General features: G+C 44.3%; 1 protein-coding gene across 1 annotated transcript; it reads right to left on the bottom strand.

The window, feature by feature from the left end:
* Positions 1 to 12,376: 12,376 nt before the first annotated feature.
* LOC149525573 (protein CFDP2-like) lies at positions 12,377 to 13,123 on the bottom strand. Its single transcript, XM_089776997.1, has one exon. It carries the CDS (start codon positions 13,121 to 13,123, stop codon positions 12,377 to 12,379), a length of 747 nt encoding a protein of 248 aa, XP_089633123.1.
* Positions 13,124 to 13,432: the final 309 nt, after the last annotated feature.

Genomic DNA, 13,432 nt, shown 5'->3' with positions numbered 1-13,432 from the left:
GGGAGCCGCCATTTTTAAAACCCCGCTGGTTCGAACCCCGTGCAGCGCGGCTACACGGGGCACGAACTACGTAGTTCGAACTAGGCTTCCTAGTTCGAACTACCGTTACTCCTCGTGAAATGAGGAGTAACGGTAGTTCGAACTAGGAAGCCTAGTTCGAACTACCTAGTTCGTGCCCCGTGTAGCCGCGCTGCACGGGGTTCGAACCAGCAGGGTTTTAAAAATGGCGGCTCCCCGCTTATGCAAATGAAGCCCGGGAAATTCAAATCCCGGGCTTCATTTGCAAGTGCGGTATGCCTACATTACCCTCCTAGTTCGAACTAGGAGGGTAGTGTAGACATACCCTTATTGCCCTTATATAAATGCATGGTACACCTACATCTGGAATACTGCGTACAGATTTCGTCTCCTCACCTCAAAAATGATATACTGGCATTAGTAAAGGTTCAGAGAAGGGCAACTAAAATGATTAGGGGTTTGGAACAGGTCCCATATGAGGAGAGATTAAAGAGACTGGGACTTTTCAGCTTGGAAAAGAGGAGACCAAGGGGGGATATGATAGCGGTATATAAAATCATGAGTGGTGTGGAGAAAGTGAAATAAGGAAAAGTTATTTATTTGTTCCCATAATATAAGAACTAGGGGCTACCAAATGAAACTAATGGGCAGCAGGTTTAAAACAAATAAAAGGAAGTTCTTCATATAGCACATTGTCAATCTGTGGAACTCCTTGCCTGAGGAGGTTGTGAAGGCTAAGGACTATAACAGAGTTTAAAAGAGAAATAGATAAATTCATGGAGGTTAAGTCCATAGATGGCTATTAGCCAGTATGGGTAAGGAATGGTGTCCCTAGCCTCTCTTTGACAGAAGCTGAAGATGGCTGGCAGGAGATCATTACCTGTTCAATTCACTCCCTCTGGGACACTGGCATTAGTCACTGTCGGCAGACAGGGTACTGGGCTGGTTGGACCTTTGGTCTAACTCAGTATGGCCATTCTTATGTTCTTATGTTCTTAACCATTTTAAAATCAGAGAAAGCCCTGTTCAGTACAGCCCAAATTAGAAGTCTGAATTTGCTGACAGCCTATGTTGAGGTTTTCTTTGGATCAAGAATAGTTTATAAATGAGAATTTACCACTTATCCTTCTCTTTTCTTTCTTATTGATTGTTTTTAATACCACAGAGGCTTTTGACAGTGTATTTCGGGTAACAAATACTAACAATTCAGTCAGAATAGGATCATGTGGTCATAAGAAACAACTTCTAAAAGCCCATTGTATTTCCTTTACTTTTTAATACATTTTCTCTCTTCATTTTTAATTTTTAAATATACTTGCAACCCAAGTCTAGTTTCTGTTGTTTTAAAGTTTTCCAGGCAAAAAATTGCAATTGTTTCATAAGATTTTCTAACTAAATTCAATGTGTTATTGATTGGAAAAATTAATTTTAAGACTATTTGTTTTATAATATTTTGCCCTGTTTAAATCCTGTGGCTAACTAGGGAGATATGTATATGTGTATAATATATATATGTAGGTTGTTTGTAGATTGTATTTTGTATGTAGAGGATATGTGCCTCAGTTTATCTGCTTTGGTAGTATTTTGGTTGACTGTTTGGAGTTAAATCAAAGGAAACTGTTAGGGGAAGCAAGCAGGAAATGAAACAGTGATGCACACAAGGTATTTCCAGGAAGAATACCATGGAATTGTAAGAGTTAGTGTGTGAGTTAGAGACTGGAAAAATATCTGCCTGCCTGTTGCTAGGAGGCTGACAGGTCTATTCTGTGAAGGCTGGAGAGTATGATCAAAAGAATATTAAATGTTTAGGAAGGGACTTTGCAGGGCATATCGGAGACAACAAGCAGCAACTCTGTGGTACTAAGACACCTCTGCAGGATACAGGTAAGCAAGACCCAGACATATGGGTCCTTTGTGAGTTCAACCTTTTCTCCCTGTTGCTGTGTGCTTTTTGGACAAATGCTCAATATGCTCAATATGAAGAGGAGGGTATTGCAGCTAAGCAGTTGCAGCTGGAACTGTTGTGGTAAATGTTGGAAACATGGTGCTGCTGCTTCCCTCAGAGCTAGTGATAGAACCAACAGATGACCCAGAAAGAGGTGAGGGCAGTGAACCTTGCTACCTGAGGAGGTGCACTTGTGAGAGGGAGTGCAAGGTACTGATGTGACGTAGTGTCAATACTTTGCTGGTTGCTATGCTTGGGCTGTGGATGACCCCTATTGGCCTCTGTCTGTAGTACTGCCTAGCGGGGGATAGGGGGACACCTTGAGGGCCCCCATGACAGTGACCAAACTGGTCCTTCTGGTTAAGGGAAGGGACGGAACAAAGGAAGTGAGTGTTGGGGGAAGGGGCAGTCTTCGGCTGGAACCATGAAGGAGACAGACTAATGAGGGTACTGGGAGTCTAGGGGCCCGACCACCCAATCTCAAGGGGTCTGAAGTATCTTGGCCCAGACTCCTGTAGCCACAGTCACATCTATGCTGTGCTGTATCTTGGAGAAGCAATAAACCCTCTCTATTCTACTGTCTGGCAGAGCCTGTTCTTGCTGCTACAGGGCTGCAGGATCGGGGCGGGGATGGGGAGGACCCTGACATGCCATCACAACCACTCATTCTGTAAATCCAGCAGGACAGCGTTTAAGCTGTATTTTAGGTTGTGTTAGCCTGATCATACAGCCTAAGGTGGGGTGAATAGTGGCATTCCACTCTGCAAAGAGTATAGATCAAGGCAGGCAATAGGATTGTGATGACCAGGACAACCACTTAGTGAACTGCCTGCCAGGTGCAAAGGCTGAAAATCTCTCAAGATATCTAGACAGGGCTATGTGGAGTGATGGGGATGAGTCAGTGGTCTAGGCTTTGTCAATTTTCTAATCACATAAAACCAAGCACCCTTTCCCCACTTCTTCTCTGAGGTGCCATCCCTTCTCTCAGACCCTGCTTAGGCCACACCTCCCACTCAATCCACTCTCCCTGTCATTCACTCTCCTCCACTCTCACACACTTTCCCTTTTATCAGGCTGGGGCAAGATGGTGGCATGCATTAGGCAGTGTGGGCTCTGACTGAGTGTGCAGGCTCTGACGTGTGCAGGGCAAGAAATTAGGAGTTATGGGCTGGGGCGGGATGTAGGAGGGAGTACAGGTGTGGGCTTCAGGAGGGAATTTGGGTGTGGGAGAGGGCTAATGGCTGTGGTAAGCAGGTTGCAGAGGGTGCAGGATGCAGACTCCAAGAGAGAGTTAGGATGCGGTAGGCTCAGTGCTGGGCCAGGGATGCGTGAGGCGATATGCGGCGCGGGCTGAGGGAGGCAGTTAAGGTGTGGGAGGGGATTCTGGCTAGGGGGTTGAGATGCAAGTGGGCGTGTGGGCTAGATGTCACCACTTCTGGAGGCTGCATGAAGACAGGTATGGGGCTTGCCATCCCCAGCAAGTAGACTTTTAATGGCCCTGTCAGTAGAGCTGATGAAAGCATCCAGGCTCAGTTTCTGACTGGATATTCTGGTAAGAGATTGAAGTCCTGGATTTCCATGCTATCGTTCTCTGAAATGCTTGCAGTTCCATGCATGGGACCAGTTAGACAGGTAGAACTGCAAGATCTCAGTGTGGATTAGATCATGGTAGAGCAATCCTTACCCAGATGTAGAATATGCAGCTGCATAGGGCACCCAAAAATTTGGGGCAGCACTTGGGTCTTAGTGTCCACCTGCCCCCCCTCTTCCTGTCCCTGTTCTATGGCTGCTAAAGCCTGGTGTATCTTCTTCTGGAGATGAAGTAATTAACTTAAACATGAAATAGCCTAGTAAGCCTCTTAGGAGAACATTGAACCTGTGAAAGTATCATTCGAGTGGCAATGAAGCTAAATAATAGGTATTTAATGTTAGTTTCTGAATTTACTGTTTGTGTACAGGACATTAGTTTAAAGTTTGCTTTAAAATATTAACGTGTTGCTGAAGATAATAACATCATATATTTAAAAATTGTCCCTCTTCTCCTGGGCTGCCATTTGGCACAGGACACCAATTTAATAATATAGTGTAGGGCCCATAAATACTAAGGACAGCACTGGAAGATGGCATAGGAAGGAGGAACCTTTTGGGAAAGATGGGATCCACCTAACCCTAAATGGAAGCAGGGGTCAATAAACAGGTGGACAAGTTTGATTCAGTGGATATAGTGCACTTAGAGTTCAGAAAGCTTTTGGAAAAGTCTGGGCTATCATTGGCCAGCAATGGCAAACTGTGGCCACTTGGAGTGGGGAGTGACTGTGCCTGGAGGCACGCAAATAAACAAATGATCTGGTGGCCTGCCAGTGTCTAAACCTAACCAGCTACAATGAGACTCACGTGCTGGAGGTGCCCCATCTCTGGGATACAGAATTATTAAGACAGTTAAGTTCAAAGCAGATTGAGAGGAGTTACAAGGGGATCTCACAAAACTGTGAAGCTTGGCAACAAAATGGCAGATGAAATTCAGTGTTGATAAATGCAAAGTAAAGCACATTGAAAACATATTTTCAATTATACATGTTGTGCCAGGATCAAACCAGAAGGATACAAAAGCGTAATGGAAGGGAGTTATATTATCCTTAGACTTAGTACATTTCTGTTCTCAGGGTAAACTGGCAGGGACTAGTCCAGAATCAGCAAGAATTTGCCAGAATCAATGAGGGCAATTAGGCACCTGAAGCTAATCAAGTGGGCTTCCAGAATTAAGTAAGCCAAGGCTAGTTAGAACACGTGGGGCCAAGTAAAGATCCAGTTCAGACAGGGTATAAAAAGAGCTTCTCTGCAGTTTGTTAGTGCATTGGGGAGCCAAGAGGAAGGAAGGAGCACTGCGGAGGGCCTAGGAGGATCAAGCACTAGTGGTTACTAGGAGGAAGAGCCTGAGATAAGGAAGGTGTAGGGGAAGGTGTGAGGAAATAGCTCAGGGATTTTGTAGCTGTCTCACCATTGGTGTTGGAGACTTTTATATGCAGCTGCTGTTACAGGACCCAGGTCTAGTACCCAGAGTAGAGGATGGGCCTAGTTCCCCCTCAATACACACTTCCCTATTTCCACTCTGGGAAAAGCCTGGACGAGGAAATAAAAGGGATCTACCCAGCTCTGTATCATTTAGGAGTCTACTGAGACTGTGGAGTTTGATTTCCCTCTATATCTTATGCTGGCTAATGATGAGAGCTGCTCAACAAACAGCAAGCTGATGCCCTAAGTGTCCTCAGCCCATGCCACATATGCCCTCACACATCCCTGCCCCAGCTCTGAGCCCACCCCATCCTAGCTCTCTCTTGGAGTCTGTGTCCTGCACCCCCTACAGCCTGCTAAATCAACACCTGCTGTGAGCCTCTGAGGAAAGCCATCTACCTGAAAGTGTAGAACCCACCAAGTTTGAGTTGGAGCTTTGTCACAATTCAAAATGAAGGAGTCTAAAGTAGCTGTTACCATTAAGAAAGAGATCTGAGTCATTGTGAATTTGCTCTGAAAATATCTGCTCGATGTGCATGGCAGTCAAAGAAGTTAAAAGAATGTTAGGAATCATTAGGAAAATGGGATAGATATTAAGACAGAAAATATCATAATGTTATGCTGATGATATCTTAAATACTCCATGAAGTTCTACTTGCATCATCTCAAAAAAGATCTATTTAACCTGGAAAGGTATGGAGAAGAGCAACACAAATGATTAAGGGTATCAGACAGCTTCTATATGAGGAGAAATTTTAAAAAGAATGGGATTGCTCAAATTCAGAAAGCGGTAGCTAAGTGGGAACAGGGGCGGCCCGTGTATATAGGCCGACTCGTCCATCGTCTAGGGTTCCGCGTTAAACACGGCACCCAATGATGATGTTACGCCATTGAGGGCTGTGGAGGCGGGGGCGCTGATCGCTCATTCCGCCTGGGGCACCAGCTGCTGGCAGCCAGCCTTGGTCTGCCCCTGAGTGGGAATATGATATATGTTTATATATCTCCATTGGTGTAGAGAAAATGAAAAAGTGCTGTTTACTCCTTCATATAACATAAGAACCAGGGGTCACCCAATTAAGTAAATAGGCAGTAGGTTTAAAACAATGAAAAGGAAGTGCTTTTTTATACAACACACAGTAAACTTGCAAAACTTGTTGTCAAGGAGTGTTGTGAAGGCCAAAAAGTATAATGAGTTCATAAAGGATGGGTCCATCAATGGCTATTAGCCAAGATGGTAAGGGATACAACCCTTTGCTCTAGATGTCCCTAACTTCTGATTTCCAGAAGCTCAGAGTGGATGACGGAATGGATCAGTTGATTGCCTATTCTGTTTATTCTCCCGAAGCACCTGCCACTGGCAACTGTTGGAGGACAGGACACTGGACTAGATGGACCATTCGTCTGATACAGTATGGCCATTCTTATGCTCTTAAGCAGTGTGAAATAGAAAGGGATCATTTTAATTTTTTGACTGTCAAGTACTTTTTTTAAAAAACTGCTAAAATATTTAGTTTAGGGGGAAAAAATGAAATAATAGGTCAGCTCTCGCTAGTTGTTTATTTTACTGCCAACTCAGGGGCATGACTCCCACTATTTTAATCATAGGAGTTCTTTTACATACAGTGGGGAACACAATTATTAAGGCCAAATGAAATAATTACATGATTAACCATGGGTATTTTATTAAGAAAAAAGGAAAAGAAAATATTAAACAAAACAACATAAATGACAATAGAAACAATACACTGGTTATTTTCATTACAATCTCTAAATCTTTCTGTGGAAAGCTTTTTATGAGATTACACTCTTGAATGAGTCTGACTTTGTGGGGGAGGGGCACATTTCTTTGTAAATTGAGACCAAGGTCTTGTTTCCCAAAATTATCATGAAGCCTGTCTCAGTTTATCGTTATATAACTAAAATATTTATGAACAGGAAAGGAAATTTTATGGAAATTTTGGCCCTGTTAGTTATTAATAATATCCAAACAGTTTATCATTGGGCAAAGTAAGCAATAAAGTTGAAATGTTTAAATCTGTTAGAATACATCATTTAAGGCCCAGTTTTTAGAAAAGGCCAATTCCTGCTATTAAGAAGCTAAATCCCTCTTGTTCTCTTGTTCAGGAATCCATGGTCTAACCATTTGGTGATTAACAAGAGAAACTGTTTGAAAATTACAACAGCATTTTCATATTCTAGTAAAATCATTACAAGAGTTTTAAAATTAACTCCTTGGAAGCAGAAGAACCCTCAGTTGCGTATCTTTTTCTGCTTTTCTTTCGAAAAAGGCTTTTCCAAAATTTGGCCCAAATTTCAGAAAAAATCTCCTCTTTTGACACATCCCTTCTTCCCCATACCATGAGGATTATAGGGATGGTGAAAGAACTCATCCACTTTTTCGGAAATTGTTCCAAAAAAGCGGATACGTTCCTTGGATGCAGCATAGCTTTTCCAGGATACCTCTGGTATCCCAGAGAAGCTCTGCAGTCTAGATATAGCTGAAGAGGTTGCTCTTGATGAGTTTTTTAGGTTCCTGATATAACTAATTTCAACAGGAAATTTCTAAAATCCTTTGTGAAGATTTACCTAGATGTTTTTTCTGGAGAGGTGAAAAAAGGTCACTTTACAGCTAGATTTATTATTTTGAAAACCCAACCCCACATACCTTTTCACAGTCAGATCTCTCCTAAAACATCAGTATTTTATGTGGCTTGTTTTCTTGATGTTTTCCACCGAATTTCGCAAAGGAAGATATCCCAGTCTAGCAAAAAAAAACCTCTTAGGGGTTTGTCTCTTGATCCAAGGTCCTTAGAGTTACATTCCCTCTGTTATAGCAATTAAACTTTTATTAAATATTTTGTACAAAGCACAACTTTCAATGATCATTGTATCTTTTGAACATTGCACAAAGGAAAATAGTATAAAAATTAAAACGGTAAGTTTTAAGATGCAGCTTCTCTGAGCTTATGTAACACTCTTTGTCTGTTAAATGTGATATTATGGTTAAAGATGATTTATCTTCCTGACATTTACTTGTCTTTGTGAGATAAAGCTGAAGCCTCTTGGAATTCCTTTTGTTAGCATGAATATTTCATGTAATTAAACAAACACAAATATATGCATGTGAGTATCTTTCCTCCATGCACCATGTATATGCGAGTTACAAGAGAGAGGCAAGATGGGTGAGGTAATATCTTTTAATAGATCAAATTCTGTTGGTGAAAATGACAAGCTTTTGAGCAACACAGGGTTTTTCTTCAGGTCTGAGTCAGAAACTGGTCCAATATTATCTCGCCTATCTGGCACTAATACTGCTACAACAGCACTGGGAATGATGAATGCATTGTAAGCCTAAGTAAAGGCACAGACCAGCTTAATGACAAAAATATGATAATTTTATTAATATAATTTTTTCATTGTATTGAGGTCACTTGGAAGGAGAGCCCAGGGGAGAGTGGAGGGCCAGATCACAGGTGCAGCTCACCCCTGAGCTAACATATGCTTTAAATCCAATGTATGTTTTTTTAATCATTACAAGAATAGAATTGAAACATAAATATATAAAACTTGCTGAATAGGCAAATACTCAGAAGCAGAGTTACTTATTTTGTTTGCACTTGGTGATGGGATTGTTTGGAACAATGCATTTAAGAATCTAGAAGTGAACTAGACCAATTACAATTACTTTTTCTTAACATCTAAATTTAAGTGAAGTAGTAATAAATAAGCTAGTGTGGAATCTTTAGAAAAGCTGGATCTGAAACTTCCCCAAAGTTCAGGAGTGTTTGGTTCTGGTGTTTTGGTTTAGCCCAATAATCTTTTTTTGATGGCTCCAGGGAAACACAAAACACATAAACAAGTCTCACCACAATACTCAGTACGGTACTCAATGCTTTTTTTGCTTCAGTCAGCTCCCAGTCTGCTGCACTGGGCAGCATAGAGTGGGAAGGAGGTGAGCAGCCCTCCGTAATGAAAGAACAGGTTAAGGACTATTTGGAAAAGCTGGACATGCGCAGGACCATGGAGCCGGATCTAATGCATCTGAGGATGCTGAGAGATTTAGTTACTGTGATTGCAGAACCATTGGTCATTAACTTTGAAAACTTTGTGGCAATCAGGAGAGGTCCTGGACAATTGGTAAAAGGCAAATGTAGTGCCCATCTTTTAAAAAAGGGAAGAAGGGAACTGGGGAACTACAGACCTGCCAGCTTCATCTCAGTCCCTTGAAAAATCATGGAGCAGATCCCCAAGGAATTCATTTGAAACAGTTGGAGGTGAGGAAGATGATCAGGAACAGTCAACATGGATTCACCAAGGACAAGACTCTTGTGTAAATTACATGGCCATGGGATAAGAGGGAAGGTCCTTTCTTGCATTGAGAACTGGTTAAAAGACAGGAAACAAAGGGTAAGAATAAATGGTAAATTTTCAGATTGGAGAGGGGTAACTAGTGGTGTCCCCCAAGGATCAGTCCTGGGACCAATCCTTTTCAACTTATTCATAAATGATCTGGAGAAAGGGGTAAGCAGTGAGGTAGTAAAGTTTGTAGATGATACAAAACTGTTTAGGATAGTCAAGTCAGAAGCAGACTGTGAGGGACTCCAAGAAGATCTCACCAAACTGAGTGATTGGGCAACAAAATTTACATAAATGTGTTTTCAACCAGGGAATAAGTTTGAAGTGTCTCTTTGTTTTGTTTTCCATTGCAATGAATTGAAAAAAAGTGAGTCATTTACTCAAGAAATGGAAAGAGGTAACTAGTAATGTCCTGTAGGGGTCTGTACTGGAACCAATCCTATTCTGTGTATTCATAAATAATCTGGAGAATGGGAAAAATAGTGAGGTGGCAAAATTTGCAGATGATACCAAACAGCTCAAGAGAGTTAAGACCAAGGCAGACTGTGAAGATCTTCAAAAGGATCTCACAAAACTAGGTGACTGGGCAACAATATGGCAAATGAGTTTTAATGATGATAAATGCAAAGTATCATGGCTTGGCTTCGCGAACGAAGATCTAGGAAGGAAATCCACATCTTCTGCAGGCACGCTGGTGGCTGACGAGGCCTAAGTGGGACAGGCAGGTCCTGCCACAACGGCTGCAAATATAGGTCTGATCCGGGATAGGTGCTGGGGGGTCACGGTTCTTCTTCCTTCTCCTTTTGTCCTCCATACAGGCCCTGCGGGTATCTTCGAAGAAGGAGGAGGCCTGGTGGACTGTGTGCCGCCAGGAGTTGCGATCAGCTGCTTGTGTTGCCCACTGATGGTAATCGATACAACAAGCAGTGAGGGACTTCTTCAGGGAGTCTTTGTACTGCTTTCATGGTGCCCCTATGTCGCGGTAGCCAGAGGACAGTTCCCCATACAGCACGATCTTGGGTAGGCGGTGCCCTGCCCTGCCCAGCAAAGCTGTATCTTGAGGACCATGGCCTTAATGCTGGTGACCTCCGCTAACTCAAGGACTTCAGTGTTGGCGATGAAGTCACTCCAATGACTATTGAGGATTGTGTGGAGGCAGCGCTGATGGAAACGCTCGAGGAGACTCAGGTGATGACGGTACGTGACCCAGGACTCAGCGCCATACAAGAGAGTGGTCAGCACAACAGCTTTGTAGACGCTGACCTTCGTGTCTCTTTTGAGGTTGCTGTTGTTCCAGACATGTTTGTATAGTCTGCCGAATGCACTGTTTGCCGTGGCCAGCCTGTTATTGACTTCTTTGTCGATCTTGGCGTCAGACAAGATCATGCACCCCAAGTAGCTGAACTGGTGGACAACTTTCAGTTCTGTTTGTTCGATGAAGATGCTTGGTGGATGGTGCTCCTCGTGGGGTGCGGGCTGATGAAGAACTTCAGTCTTCTTCAGGCTGACTTCAAGACCGAAGATCTGAGCAGTTTTTGTGAAACAAGATGTAATTCGCTGCATAGCTGCCTCTGTGTGAGCAAGGAGGGCGGCATCATCAGCAAACAACAGTTCCCTGATCAGTTTCTCCATGGTCTTTGTGTGGGCCTGCAAACGCCTCAGGTTGAACACGCTCCCGTCGAGACGAAAGCGGATATATATGCCATCAGCGTCGTCAAGGTCCTCTGTGACCTGCTGGAGCATCATGCTGAACAAAATGGTGAACAGTGTGGGAGCAAGAACACAGCCCTGTTTCACGCCGTTTGCAATAGGGAAAGGCTGCGAGAGGTTACTGCTATGTCTGACTTGTCCAAGCTGGTCTTCATGATCATGGTGAGGAACTTCGGTGGGCAGCCTGGTTTTTCCAGGATTTTCCAAAGTCCCTGCCTGCTCACGGTGTCAGACGCTTTTGTCAGGTCCACAAAGGTGACATACAACGCTTTGTTTTGCTCCCGGCACTTCTCCTGGATCTGTCTCAGGACAAACACCATGTCTGTGGTTCCCTGGTTGGCTCTGAAGCCACACTGTGTCTCTGGGAGGTGATCTTCTGCTATTGCGGGTACCAGTCTATTCAGCAGTACTCTTGCAAGGATTTTGCCGGCGATGGACAGAAGTGTTATGCCGCGATAATTGGAACAGTCTGACTTTTCCCCTTTGTTCTTGTACAGGGTGATGATGACTGCGTCCTTGAGGTCATGAGGGAGTTTACCCTGCTCCCAGCAGCAGACGAAGAATTCATGGAGTTTGGTGTACAGTGCTGGGCCTCCGTTCTTCCATACCTCAGGAGGGATGCCATCAACTCCTGCAGCTTTACCACTCTTCAGCTGTTCAATGGCTTCCTCAGTTTCTTGTAATGTTGGTGCCACATCCAGTTCAGTTTTCACTAGTTGTTGTGAGATGCGGTCAATCGCTGGTTCTTGGACTGAGCGGCTAGCATTGAAGAGGGTGTAGAAGTGCTCAGACCAGCGGTTCAGGATAGAGTCCTTTTCGGTGAGCAGTTCTTTTCCGTCTGCACTCCGTAAGGGGCTCAGGATTTGGTATGAGGGGCCATATACCGCTTTTAGAGCTTCGTAGAATCCCCTGTAGTCGCCAGTATCAGCGCAAAACTGAGTTCTTACTGCGAGGTTGGTCCACCACTTGTTTTGAATCTCTCGAAGCTTGCGCTGGAAAGTGCTGCATTCCAGGCGGAAGGCTGCTTTTTTGTGCGGGCAGGATGGTTGGGCCAGGTGGGCCTGGTGTGCTGACCTCTTCTTTGACAGCAGCTCTTGGACTTCTAAGTTGTTCTCATCGAACAAATCCCTGTTCTTCTTCATGAAGAATCTGAGGATATCTTCAGATGTTTGCAGAACAACAGTTTTGATACAATCCCATAGCACTTCTGGAGCTGGAGGTGAGTCTGCTAAGCAGCTCGGTTCCTCTCTCCTGGAAAACCGCCTTGACTGCGGCAGACTGAAGGCTGCAGACTTTGAGCTTCTTCCACGGGGTGCCACCTTTCCTTGGTTTGGGCTAAAATTGGAAGCTGAGTTTGCAGCGGACAAGGCGATGGTCTGTGTGACACTCAGCGCTGGGCATTACTCTGGTGTGAAAGACATCTTTTAGATCACACTGGCGCACTAGGATGTAGTCTATGAGATGCCAGTGTTTTGACTGAGGGTGCATCTTCAGACTGTCTTTCTGCTGGAAGATAGTGTTGGTACTGGAAAGCTGCTGTTCCGTGCAGAGTTCAAGTAACAAGCGTCTATTATCGTTGCAGCTGCCTACACCATGCCTTCCAAGTACGCCTTTCCAGGTTTCCGAGTCTCTGCCCACTCTGGCATTGAAGTCGCCCAGGATGACAATCTTGTCATCAGCTGGAACATCCTGCAGAAGGCTGCATAGGTCGGAATAAAACTTGTCTTTGTCAGCAGTGTCTGCCTGGAGAATTGGAGCATACACACTAAACAGTGTGGTGTGTTGCTGGTCACGAAGTGGTAGATGCATTGAGATGATGCGGTCAGAGTGGCCGGTTGGCAGGCTTGCAAGCTTGATAGCGATGGAGTCCCTGATCATGAAGCCGACACCTAAAAGGCGTCTCTCTGTCACTGGTTTGCCTGACCAGTAGAGGGTGTAGCCTGCGCCATGCTCTCTTAGACTGCCTTCTTCTGAAAAGCGGATTTCGCTGAGTATGGCGATGTCAACATCCAGTCTAGTGAGTTCGTGTGCAATTAAAGCGGATCGTCGCTCAGGTCGAATGCTGTCGGCTGAGTCTAACATGGTTCTGATGTTCCAGCATGCGAGTTTAAGTTCTTTCCCACCTTTTAAGGCAAGTGGGATGCGCCGTTGATTCTTTGATATATTTCGACCGCATATGGAGATGCCCGTTGACCGTGGTAAGCCAACTGGGGGAGAAGGAGACGAGCTTTGTTTAGGCCACCTTTTCTAGGCCCCTCTCCATGTGGAGCAAGCAGTGCTGTCCCTAAAAAAGGCTGCTTGGTCGATCAGGGTGCTGCCGAGTGATGATGTCGTCTCCAGGTCATCATCAGACGACCACTAGCGTCTGAGCCGCCTGCGTGCAGGATTGAG

The sequence above is a fragment of the Pelodiscus sinensis genome, chromosome 1, assembly GCF_052426305.1.
Source record: "Pelodiscus sinensis isolate ZL-2025 chromosome 1, ASM5242630v1, whole genome shotgun sequence".
Lineage (NCBI taxonomy): Eukaryota > Metazoa > Chordata > Testudines > Trionychidae > Pelodiscus > Pelodiscus sinensis.
This window is presented reverse-complemented; position numbering and strand designations above follow the sequence as displayed.